This window comes from Rattus norvegicus, chromosome 19 (genome assembly GCF_021556685.1).
Source record: "Rattus norvegicus strain SHRSP/BbbUtx chromosome 19, alternate assembly SHRSP_T2T, whole genome shotgun sequence".
Taxonomy (NCBI): Eukaryota; Metazoa; Chordata; class Mammalia; order Rodentia; family Muridae; genus Rattus; species Rattus norvegicus.
This window is the reverse complement of record NC_141552.1, coordinates 20111752-20133066: the sequence shown is the minus strand read 5'-3', so window position 1 is coordinate 20133066 and position 21315 is coordinate 20111752. Positions and strand designations below refer to the sequence as shown.

At 43.7% G+C, this 21315-nt stretch overlaps 3 protein-coding genes across 6 annotated transcripts in view; 2 read left to right on the top strand and 1 right to left on the bottom strand.

Annotated features, from left to right (window-relative positions):
• Positions 1-2460, top strand: part of LOC147999038 (uncharacterized) — a 65540-nt gene extending 63080 nt beyond the window's left edge. Inside the window, exon 3 of the mRNA XM_087596043.1 lies at positions 704-2460. Coding sequence (XP_087452169.1) covers positions 704-760 — 57 coding nt within the window. The 3' untranslated portion in view covers positions 761-2460. The remainder of the gene's footprint in view (positions 1-703) is intronic.
• LOC147999037 (disks large homolog 5-like) overlaps positions 1-21315 on the top strand; it is a 51374-nt gene that overhangs the window by 17309 nt on the left and 12750 nt on the right. Inside the window, exons 1-5 of one of the 2 annotated variants that reach the window (XM_087595922.1) lie at positions 3119-3285; positions 6410-6569; positions 8714-8827; positions 9690-9895; positions 9997-10495. The gene's annotated coding sequence lies outside the window, so the exon portion shown is untranslated. Of the gene's footprint in view, positions 1-3118; positions 3286-6409; positions 6570-8713; positions 8828-9689; positions 9896-9996; positions 10496-21315 lie in introns of those variants that run through there. The other variant, XM_087595923.1, reaches the window with a different exon arrangement.
• The window catches only part of LOC134483571 (disks large homolog 5-like), an 81981-nt gene continuing 68533 nt past the window's right edge, over positions 7868-21315 (bottom strand). For 2 of the 3 annotated variants that reach the window (XM_087595970.1, XM_087595969.1), the window contains exons 2-6: positions 11208-11367; positions 9887-10030; positions 9088-9254; positions 8263-8367; positions 7868-8145 (exon numbers count right to left, since the gene is read on the bottom strand). In XM_087595970.1, coding sequence (XP_087452096.1) covers positions 8303-8367; positions 9088-9254; positions 9887-10030; positions 11208-11314 — 483 coding nt within the window. In that variant the 5' untranslated portion in view covers positions 11315-11367 and the 3' untranslated portion in view covers positions 7868-8145; positions 8263-8302. Of the gene's footprint in view, positions 8146-8262; positions 8368-9087; positions 9255-9886; positions 10031-11207; positions 11368-12545; positions 12697-21315 lie in introns of those variants that run through there. The other variant, XM_087595968.1, reaches the window with a different exon arrangement.

Below are 21315 nucleotides of genomic sequence, written 5' to 3'. Positions count from 1 at the left end.
GGAAGTGGGGAAACTCACAGTGGCTTGTCCTCCAGCTGCAACTGCCAGTGCTTGGGGAGGGGGAAGTTGAAGATGCTCCCATGATCCTCCGATTTCCGGCCCATTTTGTCCATGTTCAAGGCTGTGGTCAGCCCTGACAGAAGCCCCGAGGACAGGGAGAGCAAGCACAACTGGCCAGCAACCACCATGGGCATCTGCGGTGGGACCCAGGCCAAGTAGCCACAGAGGCGCACCAGGCAGCCAGGCACCAGCCCCAAGCCTGTGCATACTGAGGCCAATGACACTCCACTAGTCCCTCCCACCATGCACATCCCACCCCTGGCAGGCAAGATCTCTCTGTCCAGGGCTTCCCCCAGACCTCCAACTACCAACAGCTCAATGAGCCCTTACTTAATTCTTGTTAACCATAATGGCTTGTCATAAAAGGTCATTGGGAAAGTCAATGATGAGATGAAAGCCTTAAAAGAAAACTAGAGAGACTTATGGAAATGAAGAAGAAAGCTCTCTTCCCAGTAGGAGCCTGGCAGTCCCAAGCTCAGGGCACCTCATGTCCAGTCTTGAACCCAGCATGCATTGTTGTGGAGAACCTGCCTGCTTAAGGACCTGGCTTCCCACTCATTCTCCTGAGATGATGACTTTAATTCTTTTAATTTTTACTGGTTATTTTCTTCATTTCCATTTCATGTGTTATCCCCTTTTCCAGTTTCCTTTCTCCACGAAGCAGAGTCCAGCTCACAAGCCTGAGCAGCTGCAGCCATAGTGCACCATGGGGGATCCTGGGGCAGACTGTTTCATCACCAAGATCCTGTGGACCCACAGTGGCTGCATGACCTTAAAGGAACTGCAGAGTAGGATCAGGCTCCAGAGGCAGAGCTCTATGAGCTGCTGGGCAAGACTGCTTATTCCTATTGGAGACTGGAGATCAGGCAGGGATCACGCTGTAGGTGGCGGCTACTACTGAAGCCTGTGGCTTCAATCTCAAGTGCATCCAGGGACCATGCTACAGATTGCCCAAGCCTCTGCAAGCTCAAACTTCTGGGACAGAGTCATTATGCAAAATCCCAGAGAAACCTCTGCAAATATCCACACCAAGTTTTTAGGAACAGAGCTTCCAGGTCCTGAAGAATCATGAGCTTTCTGGGCTTAACCAAGAGGAGCCGGCCTTCTTCCTGGTACAGGGGGATGCTTTTCTCCTGCAAAAGTTACTACAAAGGAGACAGCCACAAACAGATCTGCTTGAAGCCACAGCCATGCAAGAGAGTCCAAGTCTGTGAGCACTTCACCCAGGCCAACTGCCGTTACCTCAACTGTCTCAGGTCTCATGACCTGATGGACAGGAAGGTGCTGACCTCCGTGACTGAGCACGGGCTGAGTTCTGATGGGGTCCAGAACATCCAGGACATCTGCAACAACAAACACATTAGGAGGAGACCCACTGGCATGAGAGCTCCCCATGAACATCATAGCAGCAGGGCACACAGAGAGAGAAGCAATAGCAGAGACTGATTCCTTCCAAACAGTCTAGGATTTCTCTCCCATGTCTCATTTTGGCATCTGGTTCACCTTGTCCAGATGTCACCAGCTGTAAGGATTCCCTGGAGGACTTGTCTACAGCTGTCACTCAGGAGGTCAAGAACCTGGGGACCCAGGACTCTGCACAGCTTTCCTTGGTCTCATCTAAGGCTGCTGGTGTCTGAGGACCCAGTCACATGAGAGCAAGCCAGGGGTTTTCTGAGAATGGAGATCTGGATGCTTCTTTTCTAGAAATCCTACTGACTCTTTGTAAGCTCCTGCCTCCTCTGCTGGCTTTCTTCTTGCTGCAGCAAAAAGAGATGAATCCATGTCCATGAGAACAGGCATGCCTTCTGGACACCGCATGGAGGTCAAGGGAAAGAATGAGGCTCCAGACATCGATTACATCCCATTTTAAATGGTTCTATTGATGGGGTGACAATGGAAGAAGCAACAGACTTAGGAATTCTAGGTAAAAGGAGAAACTCAGGGAATGAGTTTGGCAATGTTCCTTCTCTTTCAATTCAGTGGAATAATTGAAGCACTATTGTTATTGGGTCTTCATTAAAAGTCTGGTAGAAAGGATGCATTAAAGCCATGTGGCCCTGATTATTATTATTTTTAATTTTTGGAGTGGCAGCCTTTAATGACTTTATCTATTTTCTTATGGGAATTATTCATTACCTTCCCAGATCTGTATTTAACTTGGTATTTGTTATCTGTTAGAAAAATCACCAGTATCAAATAGATTTTTCACTTTTCTGTAGTAAAGGCCTCTGAAGTAAGCCCTAATGATTGTTGAATTCACTCAGTGTCCTTTGTTATATCCCCCTTTTCATTTCTGATTTGGTACTTTAGATATAGGCTCTGTGGTTTGTCTGTCTTGTGGATCTTCTCAAAAAAAAAAAAAAAAAGCAGCTCTTGCTTTGCTTGGCTCTTTGTATCATTCTCTTTGTTTGTAATTGATTGATTTTAGTTCTGAGTTTATTTCCTGCCACCAAATCCTACCAGACTCTCTATGGGATGAGGCTTTGCCTCACCTTGGTAACAGCAGCATGTGATACATGAAGCTTTTGCTGCTCTCTGTAGTGGGGATGACGTCACAATTTCACTGAAAACTATGCACAGCCTCGTTTTAGACTGTATTAAAGTAGCCCACGATTTCAGTGCTCCCTGCAAGGTGCCATGAGACAGTAGTAACATGAGTCTGCCTGCACTCGACAGTTTTCACTAGGGACTTCTGAGTGATTTTATGAAAATTTATAGTAAGTTCATGGATGAACATGCACAAACACAAATGCACACACACACTTTACTGACATGGTGCACATTCTTTCCACACAAAGAAGAAAGTGAGTATTAATGAAAACATACCAATAAAGGAATCGATGGACGGGGTTGTGGGGAAGCTGGGGCTTAGAGTTATTTAAAGGCCCTCTGCAGGCTCTCCTTCTGTTGGAGGCTGAACTTCAAGTGCAATGGGGTTCTTTATTTTCTTTCTGTATAGCACACAGAGCTAGGGTGGAAACTAGGTTTTGAGCATATTTGGCAAGTACTAGAACACTTAATTAATTCCTAGGGCTGGAACCCTATTAATGTTCTACAGAATTACAGGGCAGGCTGGATGAAGACTCTCAGCTGACAATGTGGACATCTCAAGACAGGCACTGGACAATGGCTGACAGACTTGTATGAAGACTGGAAATGTTTTGCTATCTCAGAGGAAAAGAAGGCCCCTCCGACTACACTGTACTCTAAGGACAGTTTATTCAGGTAAGGGATGACATGAACTATTGTCTCATGTCACAGATGTCAGCACAAAATATCCTAGGTATTGTATGCCAATGGTAGCATTAACAGAACAAATCACACAGTGTTGTGAAGATATAGAATATGACTATATGTAGCAAGAACCAGGCCTCTTCTAGTTTCTACGATCATACCTGAGAACCTCAAATATAGTAATAATGTGATAATGTGGTATAAGTCTAGTTACAACTAGTTTCTATTGTGACACAGATGACTCTTTTTGTGTCATGTTCAGCTTATAATGAATGACTAGACCTAAGCATGAGAATAACCAAATACTACATTGCTTCCCTAGCTGCTGAGCTTTTAAAAGCCCTGGGGTGACAGCAAGCTTTTGTGGACATCTGGATTATTCCTTCTGTACTTTAACTCTCTGAGTCAACCCCACTCTGAGTAAGTCAGTTCCATTCCATAAGTTGGAAATCAGTCAACTGGAAAAAAAAAATACTTGCTCAATACAAACACAGATTGGCCATGGAAAAAGGGTAGCTTGAACTGTCCCACCTATTTCCTGGGCTTGCACAGGCCTGCTCTCCAAAAGAAACGTGTGTTCACAGCTGTGGCTGCATTCACTATGGATGCTCTTGAGGTTCCTCCCTAAACTGCTTAGATTAAGATAATTTTGTTGCCATCTATCAAAAGAATTCATTATGCCAAACTGGCCTTTCTTCTGAACCTTCTGTTCTGTGGGCAGAGCAAAATCTCCAGCAACCCTCACAGCAATGTGGGCTGCCAATATGGGACTCAGAATTATACCAGTGCAAACCAAGAACAGGGCAACTGGAAGAGACCTCATTGGGTTGTAGGAACCTTCTGTTCTGAGTCACTTCTCAGAAGGGGCACTTTGCTCTAACTCCTCCATGAGACCCAACCAGTACTGGGGCTGGAAGATCCTTAGGTGTGGCAGCTCTGAGCTGGGAGGGGGAGCTGGCACACTGACATGAAGAAGCCTGTTTTCACAACTGATCTGGATCTGAGGAACAGGTGCTTTTAAGGAAGCATGTGAGAGTACCTCCTGCAGGAGAGCTCACTCTGCAGGGAAAGTCACACAGGACAGTGAAAAGTGGCTTCCCCACTTCCACAGGTCCTGTGACCCCAGGGAGGGCACCAGATGGTCCAAGAGTTTGAGAAAAGCCTGCATTTACCTGAAAGACTTCCCTCAACCATAAGTCCCACCACTGTCCCAGACTCACACCTGAGGATCAGCAAAGCCTGCCACCTGCTGGGGTCCCCACAAACTGAACCCAGAATGGAGAACTGCGGGAAAGCACTTCGGGGGAGGGGGGAGACACAAGTCTCTGGGGCCAGGCCTGGGGTCTGTCCCTTAGGCTCTCCTCACCTCCTTTAGCCTCCTAGTGCAGAGCGCTGCAAGCCGGGATCTCAAAAGTCTTGGGCTAAAGAAGTGGGAGAAGGTAGCAGCAGTGGAGGTGGGGTCAACAGGGGTGTCGAAGACGGAATGGTAGCAAGGCAAGCAGCAGCGGCGAGGGCGGAGGCCGGGGGGGGGGTGTGAAGGAGAGGACGGGTGTGGGGGGGTCGGGGCGGGGGCAGGGTAGGGGCGAGGGCAGGCTGGGGTGGGGGTTGGGACAGGTCTGAGTCGAGGGCGGTGGTGGGACTGGGAGGGTGGGATGGGTCGGAGGCGATGTTGAGTGCGGGTGTGAGGCAGGGGCGTGGGCAGGGGCAAGAGCAGGGGCGGGGGCAGGAGCAGGGGCAAGCAGAGCAAAACCCAGCCCTGTCAGCTGGCAGATACCCTCTGGGGCTGGACAGACTCGCCCTGCAGCTCTATTGATGGGGTGACAATGGAAGAAGCAACAGACTCAGGAATTCTAGGTAAAAAGAGAAACTCAGAGAAGGGGTTTGGCAATGTTCCTTCTCTTTCAAATCAGAGGAATAATTGAAGCACTATTGTTATTAGGTCGTCATTAAACGTCTGGTAGAAAGGCTGCATTAAAGCCTAGTGGCCCTCATATATATTTTTTAATTTTTGTAGTGGCATCGTTTAAATACTATCTATTTTCTTATGAGAATAATCTTATGAGTTAAATCCCACATTTGGATTTAACTTGGTATTTGTTATCTGTGTAGAAAAATTACCAATATCAAATAGATTTTTCACTTTTCTGTAGTAAAGGACTCTGAAGAAGCCCTAATGATTGTTGAATTCACTCACATGTCTATTGCTTCATCCCCCTTTTCATTTCTGATTTGATAATTTAGGTATTGACACTGTCAATACCTAAATTTCTTAGTTTCAGAAAGGGGTTGTTTCTCTTATGGATCTCCTCAAAAAACAGCTCTTGCTTCCTATGACTCTTTGTATTATCCTCTTCGTTTGTAATTGAATGATTTTAGTACTAAGTTTATTTCCTGCCATCAAATCCTACCAGACTCTCTGTAGGATAAGGCTTTGCCTCATCTTGGTAACAGCGGCATGTGATAAATGAAGCTTTTGCTGCTCTCTCTAGTGGTGATGACGTCACAATCTCTGTGTAAACCATCCACAGCCTGTTTTTAGGCTGTATTATAGTAGACCACCATTTCAGTGTTACCTGCCAGGTGCCGTGGGACACTAGTAACACACGTCTGCATGCACCTCGACAGTTTTCATTACAGTCTTCTAAGTCATTTTATGAAAATTGATAGTGAGTTCATGGATGAACATACACAAACACCTGCACAGAAACACAAACAAACACAAACTCTCTCTCTCTCTCTCTCTCACTCTCTCTCTCTCTCTCTCTCTCTCTCACTCTCTCTCTCTCTCTCTCACAAACACACACACACACACTTTACTGACATGGTACACATTCTTTGCACTCCAAAAATAAAGTGAGCAGTAATGAAAATACACCAATAATGGAGTCGATGGAGGGAGTTATGCAGAAGCTGGGACTTAGAGTTACTTAAAGGCCCTATGCAGGCTCTCCTTTTGTTGGAGGAGAAATTGCAAGTGCAATGTGTTTCTTTATTTTCTTTCTCTAAAGCACACAGGCTATGGTGGAATGTAGGGCTTTGAGCATGTTTGGAAAGTACAATCACACTGAATTAAATCCTAGGGCTGGAACCCTATTAATCTTCTACAAAATTACAGAGCAGGCTGGATGAATACTCCCAGGAGACAATGTGGACATCTCAAGACAGGCACTGGACAATGGCTGAAGACTTGTCTGAAGACTGGAAATATTTTGAAAATTCAGAGAGAAAAAAAAGGCCCCTCTGACTACACCGTACTCTAAGGACAGTTTATGCAGGTTAGGATGGCATGAACTATTGTCTCATGTCACAGATGTCAGCACAAAGTATCCAAGGTATTGTATGCCAATGGTAGCATCAACAGAACAAAGCACTCAGTGTCATGAAGACATAAATTATGAGTTTGTGTAGCAAGACCCAGGCCTCTTCCAGGTTCTTAGATAGTAACTGAGAACCTCAAATACGGTGGTGATGTGATAGTGTGGGGGTGAATCTAGTTACAACTAGCTTCTATTGTGACACAGATGACTCTTTTTGTGTCATGGTCAGCCTATAATGAATGACTAGACCCAAGCATGAGAATAACCAAATACTACATTGCTTCTCTAGCTGCTGAGCTTTTAAAAGCCCTGGGGTGACAGCAAGCTTTTGTGGACATTCTGGATTGGTCTTTTGTACTTTAACTCTCTGAGTCACCTCCACTCTCAGTAATTTAGTTTAATTCCATAAATTGGAAATCAGTCACCTGGAAAAAATACATTCTCAATATGATCCCAGATTGGCCATGGAAAAAGGGTAGCTTGAACTGTCCCACCTAGGTTCTGGGCCTGCACAGGCCTGCTCTCCAACAGAAACCTGTGTTCACAGCTGCAGGCTGCATTCACTATGGGTGTCCTTGAGGTTCTTCCCTAAACTGCTTAGATTAAAATAATTTTCATGCTAACAATCAAAAAACTCATTATGCCAATCTGGCCAACAGGAAGCTAATTTCTATTCTGTATTTTGTAAGATGTGCAGAATACATATGGTTATCATTGATAATAGGTGAAAGATCTGCTCTAATATGGACACTAAGTGGTGCTGGAGGATGATCCTGACCCACAATGAGGAGTGGGAACACCAGAGCCCTGTAGGGATGGCTGGCTAGCTAACACGTTGAGCATGCACAGCTCAGTAAATTTCCTGTGAATACACATCTCCTGAGATCTCTCTATTTAATTGGAGGTGATCTTGTCCACCTAATACAGTATATGATGTGGAAGGACAAAAGCATCTGCAGGAGCTGTGGTGATGACTCACAGGGTAGAGCATCTGCTGCTCTCTCAGAAGAACCACATGGACCCTAACAATTGGGTAAAGCATGTCAGTGATTACTTCATAAAGTGTGTGTCGGAGAAACAGCCACATTATCCACACAAAAGACACTGTCACACTGGGTACCCCTTGGTGACTTTGAATTCACTTATTAGCCCAGGATCCATGGAACATGCAGAGATCCATCTGTAGCTGTCCGTTCTAAGTCCACAGGAGGGGACAGAACCCTTGAGTTAGAATGATGGTCTTAAGAGACAAGAGATAGAATTCAATTTTTATTCATAAGGAATTCATTTTTACAACAAAACAGGATTAAAACAAATAAATTAAAATATTTAAAAATATTTGAAAAGATAAAAACAGTAACAAGAACATATAAATATGAAACAACAAAAAGAAAATTTCAATTAAAATCATAACAAAAATATTTCTAAACATCACATTCTTAACGAACATTTGGAAGCACAGATGTATTGCTGTTTCTCCTCTAGCACACATAATGAAAGGAGGTCCCCCAAGTTGTCTCTCAAGTGCTGTTTTCTGAGAAGAAAGTAAGACCTCAATCAGTCAGGCTGGCTTAGTGTTATATAAATTGAGGGTCTCTAAGCAATGACAAATTAACTCTGAGGAAGAATACTCATCCAAAAAATTGGTTACCATTCAGGATGTTTTCATCAGGGACTCCTGAGAAAGCAACTTATTCTTCAGGAAGCTCTCTTACTGGTGTGTGTCCAATTCCAGCTCTCTTGCACTTTCTGAGACCTGGGAGAGGAAGGCAGTTTTTCAGACACTGATTTGGTGGTGAAATGCAAGGCAGCTGTCGGAAGGCTGCCTTCTACCATCTCAGTTCTATTGGACAGTCAACATGGACCTTTTAACTGATATCATTGTTGCTAACTCTTTGGGAAGGGCAAAATCTCCAGAGAGCCTCAAAGTAATGTGGGCTGCCAATATGGGACCCAGACTTATACCAGTGCAAACCAAGAACAGGGCAATGGAAGGAACCTCATTGGGTTGCAGGAAGAAAGTAGATGTCCATATGTCACCAAGGTTAAAACCAATGACAAGTTCTAATTTGACATTTGCACTTTGTTCTTATCCCGCAAAGGTGCTTCCTACACAAGAAGTCACATGACCACAGAGTGTCCTTTGTCAAAGAACCAAGAACTTGTTCAAAACTCTACAGAGCATCCAATCTATCACGTGGATATGCAATAATGAGGTATGTTATTAATCTGTCACCATTTCTATACTGGAGCTTCAAAAAGAGCAGACTTTATACTTGCAAAATAATTCAGTTTCTGAAAAGTGGTTGGCTTCCCAGAATACTTGTGCATAGGCAGAGCAATGAACAATTCCATTACATGAGGTGGTTGGCTGGTTGTGAGTGTAAATTAGAAAGGTGGTAGGAGAGAGCAAAGATGTATCAAATTGTCAAACTTTAGCAGATATTTTTAAGCTAACACAGCTGCTCAACCCTACCAGATGATGCTGGGTCTGGACGTTGCTGGTCTTTATCTTTCTTGTTGAAGTCAACCAAATATTTCTGGTTCAGTGCACAATCAAGATGTACCTCCTTGCTCTCCTGCTTCAGTGGGACCAACTTCTTCCTACATGTGTTCTCCATCAGGAGCTGGCTGAGCAGGTTTCTGGAAATACAGTCTGCATAGTAAGATCATGCTGCCCCTTTCTCCCATTCCCACTCCCGAGTGCCACTAACTCCACCAGGACCCAGATACCCATGAAGACTTAATAGAATTCATTTCGATACATATAAGGCTGCTGCACAAACCACAAAGAGTAAATTCCGGGAAGAATAAATTATTTGTTTGGCCCGAGCACCAATTAGTGTCCACATCTCTCAAAAAGAACATGGATCTACAACTATCCATGAAAGCCCAATGCATGGGGGCAACATCAATTAGTAGTGGGCCAACACCCTCAAAGGAGGTCAGTAGAACCAAGAGAAGATCATGCTAACCATGTGGTCCACACACTGAGTTTTGTAAAACCTGGTATGACACCATAGGTCCAGGTCAGCCTAATAACCTTCTGCTGACTTCAATCAGTGCTGTTCTATCTAGAGCCTTCTGAAGATGCCTAGACAATCCTGGGATGAGTAACAGTCTTTTATGGAACTGAAAACTGAGTCCTAATGACCCTGGCACACTGATGTGTAAACAGCACGAGATAGAACCAGAGCTGAAGACCGTCCAATCCAGAACAAAGAAAGTCAGAAATGGCCATTCCACAGGTGATAGCCTTTCTGACCAGGACTTACCTAGAGAAGGTAATCTCCTTCTGCAGCTTATGGTTGTTCTCATGGATTTCAGTGTTCTCCATCTCTAAGTTGTGCAGAATTGACATGACTGCCTCCTCCATTCTCTCCAGGTCTTCATAATATGGATTTGGCCTGAAGTGTGGCCTGGCCCCAAATGATAGAATCCAATGAACATCAGCATTTAGGAATATATGAACTCAGGGTGCGTCCTGTACTAAACCAGTCCTGGAAGGACACCTTCTGAATTCTACATATTGGATCTTCTTCAGCTTCAGAAACGTGTTTTTCTGCGTCCAGGACACCAGAATCTCGGCATCCAGATGGAGGCTTCCCTGGCTCCCTTTGTTCAATCAAGAGGAAATCTGCAGTCAAGCCAGTTAAGGTATCAAGAGCCTAGGCCGCACCTCTCCATGTTCCCCACCCAACACACCCAGAAACCGGTGATTTCTTTTCTCCTGTTTTGATAACAGACCTTATATCAACACAAAATTATAATCTGCACAAGGAATACAAATAAACAGACAATTGTGGCCACATAGACAAAGAACTGTGCTGTTGACAGTGGGGCTCCCAGAACAAAGCATTCACTTCACCATGAAAGTGTTACAGGTAAATACTCAGGCCAAGACATAGACCCCTAGATTCCAAGTGTGGAGGGAAATATAAACATATAAAAGTTGTCCATATGCATTTGGATGTATGCACATACAGACTCACAGACTGAGAAATACCCACAAAAAAGAGAAATGTAAAAACAGAGTCAGAGAAAGAGAAAGAGAAATATGGAAACAGAGAGTACTGTGAAAACCAGGAGAAATGCATCCACCATTGCTGTCTCAGAGGGCAAGACACACAGACAATAACAAACAGCCTGAGCCTGAGACCTTCTAGTCAAGCATTGAGATGAACAGTTTGGTACCAGGCCCCTCAGGCTGCTGCGTGGATCTTCCAGCACTCAGTCCCCTGCCTAGCAAGTACAGAGACTCACCATAAACTCACTGCAATTACAATCTTGCAAAGCCACCATCTGTCAAGTGCTTTGCAAATGCACACTAGACACTCACTCTCCCTGACTTTATCCCCGAATTCTTCATTCAGACCACAAGATCTGCTTTTCAATAAATGGAAGCAGATGAGTCCATTTTCCATCTCGCTCCTCAGGAAGGGTCAAGGTTCTGAATCTCCTCTATATGGGAGGTGAGGTTTAGCACAGGGTGGTTAGGGAGGCACAGCTTTCTAGAACCCAAAACCTTAATAGGATAAGATGAAGGTGACCTTGCAGTCCCAGGAATGAAACAAGAGCATTTGGAGTGATTCATACCTGTTCTTCATGGATCTCTCTGTCAGAAAACTCAGGCGATCTCTCAGGTCATTTCTCTCCTCAGTAATGAGCTGCAGCTCTTTAATCAGCCTCTCCTTTTCCTTCATGGCCTGATTCTCGCTTAGTTCAGTGCCAGGGGATGATGTTTCTCTCCCAGCGTCTGTAGGTAGAAGAACACAAGTGAACCTGCGTGGGGAGAATGCATAGAGTGTACATAGACCACAGTTAGGCCTAAACAGGAGAACAAGCCTGGAACCCAGTGTCACTGCTAGGCGATTGGTCTATGCTTAAGAGGCCTCCTCAGTGGATCTCAGTTCTCCCACTACTCTATAGACACCAAGAGACGTAAGCAGCCAGGTGTTCCCTATGCCGGACATCACGTGCTTACATGTACCATGGAGATGGCTTCTCCAGGATTATCATCAACTGACCAGGGTACAGCTTGGTTTCAGGACCCTCACCCGTGTGGGTTCGAACTCAGATGATAAATTCACCATCCACAAGACTTGAGTGATTTGAGACACTCAGATGTCCTACCCTGATACTCTAGCCCAACAACTTTGGATTAAAAACACATTTCCATGGAGGACATGGTCAACAGACTTATCAGTTCCCCTATTTGAAATACCAAATGCCCGAGAAGTTCCAATAGGTTACAGGATGAATCTTGGTCCACATGTTCCAAATACTTTTGGTATTTTAGGAACATGGATTTAAAACACATTTCCAGGGAGGATATGTTCAACAGACTTATCAGTGTCCCTATGTGAAATACCAAATGCCCCAGAAGTGGGAATAGGTTACAGGCTGAATCTTGGTCTACACGTTCCAAATAGTTTTGGTATTGAAAAAAAATTTTTGTAACATACAACCTCTAATATATAAAGCAAACGATGACCCTGCCAGTTAGAAGAAATCAGAGAAGGTCTAAGAACATAAGGTTATTGCCTGGAGCACAATCTCTCACTGTTACTACTGTCAGATATCCACTGTATTTAAAGAAGCAATGATAGTGAAATACATTGCTGCCCTGTCTAAACTCAGAAAAGGTGGACCCTCCATGACTACTGATGGTGTTATTATATCAATGTAACAGAACAAATGAACTGAAAAGTAAAGACCAGAAGTTCACAGAATAATAGCATTGGCCTTACCATATTCTCCCAGTGGGGATGGGGAAACTAAAGTTCTGAAATCCTTGACTTTAAGTAATTGTGATATTCATGGAAATTCAATTCCTTTTCAGATGCTCCAGTTGTTGTGGCCCATTGCTAGAAAGGTCAGCTTAAGCCTGCAGGCCCCCGGTAGGAAGCTCAAAATACACTGCCCAGAACTTACTCAACATTCCCCAGAAGTGCTGCCTTGTCCATCATTACTTTGAGACGAAAGGCTAGACTCCTTCACTTTAGTCTCTCCAGAATCGACATTCCCCCTCCCAAAACGCTTGCGAAGACGGGAAAACATGTCTTAGCTTGTAACCGCCAGACTCAGACTGAGAGAAACTAGGGCACTGGTTGTCACTACAACACTGGTGACATCACAGAGGATGCCAGAACTCTCTAGGAGACAATAGAATGTCCAAGAAGGGACAGCTGATGTCATGGGGAGCAGACTTTGCCCCCCTGCTAATGTTCTCCCTGTACTGAGCATAAGCTGAGGTGCCCTTTCCAGGAGCCTTTCCTGGGGCAGAGCCACTGAGCATCTCCTGCTTCCAAAGCCAAATTTTCCTCAAGGCTTGATTATAAAAACCTTAGTAATTCCTATGCATCTAAATGAATGTTTCCTTCCATATCTTGCACAAAAATGTCTCATCCTAACACAAATTGTCCTCATTCACAATGTTAGCCATTAAAACTTCCTGAGATTTCACACCAGCTTGAATATGCAGTCAAAAGTTCTCCTGTCTCATTATGTACGGGTGCTTTAAATCACATCAGGAAATAGTCTGCATGGTAGGTTACAACATGCGTGTGTATTAGGGGAACACTCATGAAGTCATGTGCTTAGCAATCGACAATTGCCAGAAAATTCCTTAGTTGAAAGAGTTGAAGTCTTTATGGTGCTAGGAACAGTGTGGAAACCAGTTGGCAGAGGAAAATGCAATATTGGAGCCACCAATGAAGGGAACCTCATGCTGCTTGTGGGGTTCTCCTTTCTGCGCCAATGTCGCCAAAGGAGCACTGCTGACAGGCCTTCTATCAGAAGCTGAGCTTGTATCAGAAAAATAAAATAGTCAAGAGATATAGGGGGTGCACATAAAGGTGTAGGACGAGGCTATACACATCACTACGTGGATAGAGCAATGACCCAGTACTTGTGCTCTGGGTCATGGGCTTCCCCACAAACACAAAAGCATCTGTCACAGTAAAAAATGGATACTGTATTGAGTGCACACACCAACACTGATTGATCAGATCCACACCCCAGATTTTGGGGGCAGATCCATGGCCCCAAATATCTTCCTCTCAACTTATACAGCAAAAAATAAGAAAGAAAGAAAAAAGTCAAAACAAAAAGCTCAAGCTTCTCATATGAGGATTGCAGGAAGTTTGATCTGGTGGTCAGTTCTGATTAGGCCATTTTAGATAGAACAGTGCACAGTGATGCTTAAGGTGATGGGTCCTATATAAAGCTTTCTGCAATATTGGAATTTTAACAAGCCTCATCCAGAACATACAGAACAGGAAAGGATGTGATCACTATGTCCTTGCTCTCTATCAGGTTATTTTTCTGTGTCCGTGATTGTCAAGCATAGACAGCAACAATCTGAAATAGCTGGTAGACATGGAACAAAGTGGCTAAAACTATAGTTGTGGGTTAAACACCTCAACTGTCAAAGGCTAATGCTGTTCTCACAGTCCCTGGAGGCCACTCTTGTAAGACTGTCTACTGGAAAGTAGAAGCAGGTTTATCTGAGCTCAAAGTGAACCTGGCCAGGTAGGAAGAGGGCAACATGGGATACTTGAGACCCTGTCTAAACCAGCACAGAAACTCACACTTCCTTCAAAGCATCATCTATGAATTCTTGATTATCTACCATTCTCTCCCTACCAGTCTTTCAGACTGGAATTGTAGAAAAGAACTGGAAATGATCTTCCTATTCTGAAGACCTTGATCTCTCTTTCCTTAGGTGCTCATTAAGAACTCATGCAAATGGGTATGACCATCTGAACATCTTAGTATCATCTACTCAGTATATCTAGCCTAATACAGTGCCTATGGCAATCTCAAACTTCCCTGAGTGTTGCTGACCCAGCAAGAAGTATGAAGTACTGAGGCCACACCCCAGTGATCCTTTCAAGGGGTTAGAAGAAAGCCATCAGAGAAACTCCACTTCTTTGTCCTTAGATTAAATCACATTGACACAATGTGAACCTGGTGGGCTATTTAAACATGCATCTTTCTGCCAACCCCAGCTTTCTGAGTTCAGTCCATGTGAACCTGCATGGGGAGAATGTATAGAGTGTACATAGACCACAGTGAGGCCTAAACAACAAGCCTGGAATCCAGTGTCACTGCAAGGAGTTTGGTCTTCGCTTAAGAGACCTCCTCAGTGGGTCTCAGTTCACACACTACTCTATAGAGACCAAGAGATGTACGCAGCCAGGTGTTCCCTATGCCTTCTGACACATGCAATAAATGCAGTAAATTTTAATTTCTGTTCAATTGTTCAGTAACTTACTTACACTTGCATATTGCTGTGAAAGTGATGGGGTTTCGTGATCAGTATTGCATTTAACAATGCATAACCAATCATCCCTCCTAGAATGACTGTATATAGAGAAAGAAAATTTATTAGAATGGTTTATAGGCTGTGGTACAGCTAATTCAACAAGGAATGGAAGGTCTAAAACGCAGTAGTTGCCCCTGTTGAAGCCAATCCCCCTAGCATAGCTGTAGCCATTTTGTTCCATGCCTGCCAGATAGTTCATATTCTTGCCGTAATATGTCTGCCTGTCATGGTTGTCTGAAAATAATTTAACTCAGAGCAGGGTCAGGAATGATCACATAACTTGTGTATGTTTTTTTTATTGGTTATTTTGTTTATTTGGATTTCAAATGTTAAGCCCCTTTCCAGTTTCCCCTACAATAACCCTGCATTCCACCCCCTTCCCCAGCCTCCTCGAGGGTGCTCCCCCACCCACCCATTCCGGAACCACTGGAAGGAATTTCTTTATGTTGTGAGGTTTCTTAATCTTAAATTTCATAATTATAAGCTTCATGTAGGACCAATAAAATTAAAGGTCAATATGAGGGCTGCAGAGATGGCTCCATGGTTAAGAGCACTGACTGCTCTTCCGGAGGTCCTGAGTTCAAATCCCAGCAACAACGTGGTGGCTCACAACCATCTGTAATGAGACCTGATGCCCTCTTCTGGTGTGTCTGCAGACAGCTACAGTATACTTATATATAAATAAATAAATCTTTAAACAGATAAAAAGTCAGTATGAACCTTTGTTGTCTAAAATGGCTTGAGTCAGGGCTGACAACCAGACAGCCCTTCCAGCACCTGCCTATGAGCTCACATTTTAGTCTTTATAAACTGACATAGAAAATATCCAGGGTCCTAGCGTGACAAATTCACAGCTACATCTCTGATGATCAGTCTTAGGGTGGGCATTCAATAAACCATTCCTGTCTAAGTGAGGTCAGAGTTTGTGTGGTTTATGGGGCAACTCCAGGACCTCAACGGTTTTGTCCATAAGGCTGGATATTTCAGCTGGTCTTCAGTACATGCAGGAATCCTGAAGAAGAAGGAAAATTAATAAAGCAAACTTCCTTTTTCCATGTCCTTGATATGATCCAGCAGAAGGTGTGGTCCAAACAAAAACCAACGGATTGGGTAAAGATCTTTACCAATCCTACAACAGATAGAGGGCTTATATCCAAAATATACAAAGAACTCAAGAAGTTAGACCTCAGGGAGACAAATAACACTATTTAAAAAATGGGGCTAAGAGCTAAACAAAGAATTCACAGCTGAGGAATGCCGAATGGCTGAGAAACACCCAAAGAAATGCTCAACATCTTTAGTCACAAGGGAAATGCAAATCAAAACAACCCTGAGATTTCACCTCACACCAGTCAGAATGGCTAAGATCAAAAACTCAGGTGACAGCAGATCCTGGCAAGGATGTAGAGAAAGAGGAAAACTCCTCCATTGTTGGTGGGATTGCAGACTGGTACAACCATTCTGGAAATCAGTCTGGAGATTCCTCAGAAAATTGGACATTGAACTACCTGAGGACCCAGCTATACCTCTCTTGGGCATATACCCAAAAGATGCCCCAACATATAACAAAGACACATGCTCCACTATGTTCATAGCAGCCTTATTTATAATAGCCAGAAGCTGGAAAGAACCCAGATGCCCTTCAACAGAGGAATGGATACAGAAAATGTGGTACATCTACACAATGGAATATTACTCAGCTATCAAAAACAATGACTTTATGAAATTCATAGGCAAATGGATGGAACTGGAAAATATCATCCTGAGTGAGGTAACCCAATCACAGAAACACACACATGGTATGCACTCACTGATAAGTGGAATTAGCCCAAATGCTCGAATTACCCTAGATGCACAGAACACATGAAACTCAAGAAGGATGACCAAAACGCTCATGCTTCACTCCTTCTTTAAAAGGGGAACAAGAATACCCTTGGCAGGGAATAGGGAGGCAAAGTTTAGAACAGAGGCAGAAGGAACACCGATGCAGAGCCTGCCCCACATGTGGCCCATACCTATACAGATATTAGATAAGATGGATGAAGCAAAGAAGTACAAGCCGACAGGAACTGGATGTAGATCTCTCCTGAGAGACACAGCCAGAATACGGCAAATACGTAGCTGAATGCCATCATTAAACCACTGAACTGAGAACGGTGCCCCCGTTGAAGTAATCAGAGAAAGGACTGGAAGAGCTTGAAGGGGGTTAAGACCCCATATGAACAACAATTCCAACCAACCAGAGCTTCCAGGGACTAAGCCACTACCCAAAGACTATACGTGGACTGACCCTGGACTCCAACTGCATACGTAGCAATGCATAGCCTAGTAAGATCACCAGCAGAAGGGGAAACCCTTGGTCCTGCCAAGACTGAACCCCCAGTGAACATGATTGTTAGGGGGAGGGCGCTAATGGGGGAAGGATGGGGAGGGGAACACACACATAGAAGGGGAGGGGAAAGGGTTGAGGGATGTTGGCCTGGAAATCGGGAAGGGTAATAACAATCGAAATGTAAATAAGAAATACTCAAGTTAATAAAGATGAAAAAAATAAAAAGAAAAAAGGTGTGGTCAGATTAGAGGTGGGCCTTTCCATCTCAAAAGATCTGAATTAAAGATTTATCTTCTGATCTCCAAGATTTGGATTACAAGTAGGTCTTCTTGCTTCAGAAAATTTAATTAAGAAAAAAAATACAATGGTGCTTATGCCTTTAGCCTCAGCATCCAGGAGGTAGAGGCAGGTGGATCACTGAGTTCAAGGCCAGCCTGGTCTACAAAATGAATTCCAGGACAGCCAGAGCTACACAGGGAAACCCTGTCTCAAAAAAAACAAAGAAGAGGAGGAGGACCAAGAGGAGGGGGTTGAAGAGACGAAAAAAGAAAGACGGAAGGAGAGAGAGAGAGAGAGAGAGAGAGAGAGAGAGAGAGAGAGAGAGAGAGAGAGAGAGAGATCTCCCCCTCACAGGGCGTCAAGCCATTTGGCATTAGTTAATTCCAGGTACACTCAAGTTGACAGCCAAGAACAGCAATCCCATTACCCGTGGTTGTGATCTCACCCTGGTAGGCTCCTGAGTAGGAGGCTGAAGCAGGAGAATTGCCATAAGTCTGATGCCAGCATGAACTACACACGTGTTCCAAGCCAAGCCAATCTCAGCTACAGTTTGAGATTCTGTCTGAAAAATATGAAAGAGAAAGAAAACATAATTTCCTAGAGCAGTGTTTCTCAACCTTCCTATGGCCTCAACCCTTTAGAACAGTTCCTCATGCTGTGGGGACCCCAACTACAAAATTATTTTGTCGCTACTTCACAACTGTAAATTTGCTACTGTAATGAATCTTTATTGTAGTGTAAACTATCTGATAGGAGACCCCGTGTGGGTCACGACCCCCAGGCTGAGGGCTTTGCCCTAGAGGCGGTCTTGGCCTAGATTATATAGTTCATATTATAATGGGCTCTCTCAGCATTTGAAGATCAAGTATATTCACTTGTAACATCAAAACTTAAAAATTGAGCTGAGCGGGTGACTGGTATGGTGTGACATCCCCCAGAATAGCTTTGCCATTTTGTTCCATGCCTGCCAGCCATTTCATATTGTTGCTGTAACACGCCTGCCGACACTGACAAGGAGAAGGGACTTGGCTCAAGGACATGCTGACCACACACCTTGTTTTGTTCTGAATGTTCAGTATGCAGTTTGCTAATCTTGAGAAATTCTACACCTGAAGGAGTGGTTCCCTGAAGCGGACACAGTTGAAAGGCTAAGGCAGATGTGTGAAGGAATGTTTCACTGAGGCAGACGCAGGTAAAAGGATGTTCTGCTAAAGCACGCATGTGAAAGGACACGTGATGAAGGGTTCTGCACTAAGGACACACATGCATTGGTCTGCTTTGCATTCTGTAGTTGAGCTGCATTTGCTGGGACTTCATAGAACCACAGCAAAAACCCCTCTGATGGGCTGTGTAGTTTCTCACTGTTTCCTTGGCCTCAGGCTGATGGGCAGAATGATGTCAGCTGAGACAGACACATGTGCTGACGCAGGACACACGCTGAGGCCAGACCCATGGAGGACATGGGATATTGAGAGGGAGTTTGGATGGAGTTATGCTTGCGTAGCTTGTTGGTTTGGGGTCTCTGGTGATCTCTGCTCGCCTGAGAGCTGCTCTTACTGACTGTGTAGCATCTTGGCTGCTCTTTGTTCCCCTTGGACAGCCCTCAGGACCAGGCTCTCCTCTCCCTTAACCATAGCTGCTGTCCTCTTCCTCTCTCCTCTCCATCACACACGTTCTTCCTTTATTCTCTGGCAGCTTCTTCCTTCTTCCCTCCTCATGATCCTCTCTAGCAAAGCCCTCAAAGCTCCCCTCCCCCATCTGTCTGCTGTGCAGCTGTTGGCTGTTGTCTTCTTATTAATCACAGTTAACTGGGAGCAGGGTCAGTTATTTGGGGTTAACCAGTCCTGAGTTCCACAAATTAGCATTAAAATACAAGCAGAATTAGGCCAATACACTACAGGGGTTTTTGTTTGTTTGTTCGGTTGGTTTGGTTTAATTTTCATTTACCTTTTTACTTGTTATTTTATTTTTGGCTATTTTTTATTAATCGGTTATTTTATTTATTTACATTTCAACTGTTGTCCTGCTTTCCAGACTCCCCTCATCAAATTTACATCCCATTTCTGCTCAGCTTTGCCTATGTGACAGTGCTCCTGCACCCACACATATCCATTCCCACCTCACACCTCTAGGATCTGCCTTTGGTGGGGCTACAGGCCTCACCTTGAACCATAGAGCATCCTTGCATACACTTTGTCTGGCAGTTTGGCCCCTGGGAGCTTGGGGATTAGGGAAAGAAGATCTGTTCAGATATTAAAGCCAATGATTGCGGCATTCTCTTCTTTTTCTGGTTATAGGTGAATTTATGTTTGTGTGATTCTCTTTTTTTAAATTATTGAGAGAAGATTAATTTCTTGGTTTTTCTTGGGTATAGTTTAGTTCATTGTCTTGGAGTTTTCCTCCTATTAGCCTCTGTTGTGCTTTCTTACAGAAAAGAATTCTTTAAATTTGGTTTTGTCATGAAATATCCTGGTTCTTCCTTTTATGGTGATTGAGGATTATGCTGGATATAGGAGCCTGTGTCTGCATTACATCTGCCCAAGATTTTCTGACTTTTAGAATCTCTGTTGAGAAGTCTGGTGTAATTCAGATACGTCTGAATTTATTTGTTACTAGATATTTATACCTTACCCCTTTTAATGTTCTTTCTTGATCTGTGCATTTAGCGTTTTAATTATTATGTGAATGGTGGAATTTTTCTGGTACAATTAGTTTGATGTTCTGTAGGCTTGTTGTAACTTTATGGCCTTTTCTTTCTTTACCTTATGGAAGTTTGCTGCTATGATTTGTTGAAGGTGTTTACTGGATCTATGAACTAGAAATCTTAATTCTCTTCTCTATCTATTATCCTTAGGTTTCAACATTTAATTGTGTCCTGAAATTCATGGATATTTTGGATTCAATAAACTATACATGTTTATCTGAGATGGGTGTTTTCTGCTTTGTGGGATGACCTCCTTGACCCCAGTCTGCATGAAGAATCTCAGCTGACAATGGGGACATAAATTATAAGTATGTGTAGCAAGACCCAGGCCTTTTCCAGGTTCTTAGATATTAAATGAGAACCTCAAATACAGTAGTAATGTGATAGTGTGGTGTGAATCTAGTTACTATTCTCTATTTTGATATAGATGACTCTTTTTGTGTCATGGTCAGCTTATAATGACTAGAATACCTAAGCTTGAGAATAACCAAAGACTACATTGCTTCTCTAGCAGCTGAGCTTTTAAAAGCCCTGGTGTGACAGCAACTGTTGGTGGACATTCTGGATTATTCCTTCTGTACTTTAACTCTCTGTGTCACTTCCACCATCAGTAAGTTAGTTCAATTCCATAAATTGGAAATCCATCACCTGGAAGAAATACTCTTTTTTTTAAAGATTTATTTATTTATTTATTATATACAAGTACACCGTGACTGTCTTCAGACACACCAGAAGAGGGTATCATATCTCATTACAGATGGTTGTGAGCCACCATGTGGTGGCTGGGATTTGAACTCAGGACCTCTGGAAGAGCTGTCAGTGCTCTTAACCGCTAAGCCATCTCTTTAGCCCAAGAAATACTTTCTGAATATGATCTGAGATTGGCCATGGAAAAAGGGTAGCTTGAATTGTCCCACCTAGGTTCTGGGCCTGCACAGGCCTGCTCTCCAAAAGAAACCTGTGTTCACAGCTGTTGGCTGGCTAAGAAAGATTTCACGAGACGTGATACACAGCCCTCGGACTTCTGCTCCAGTCATCTGCACAATTTTTCCCGGACGAT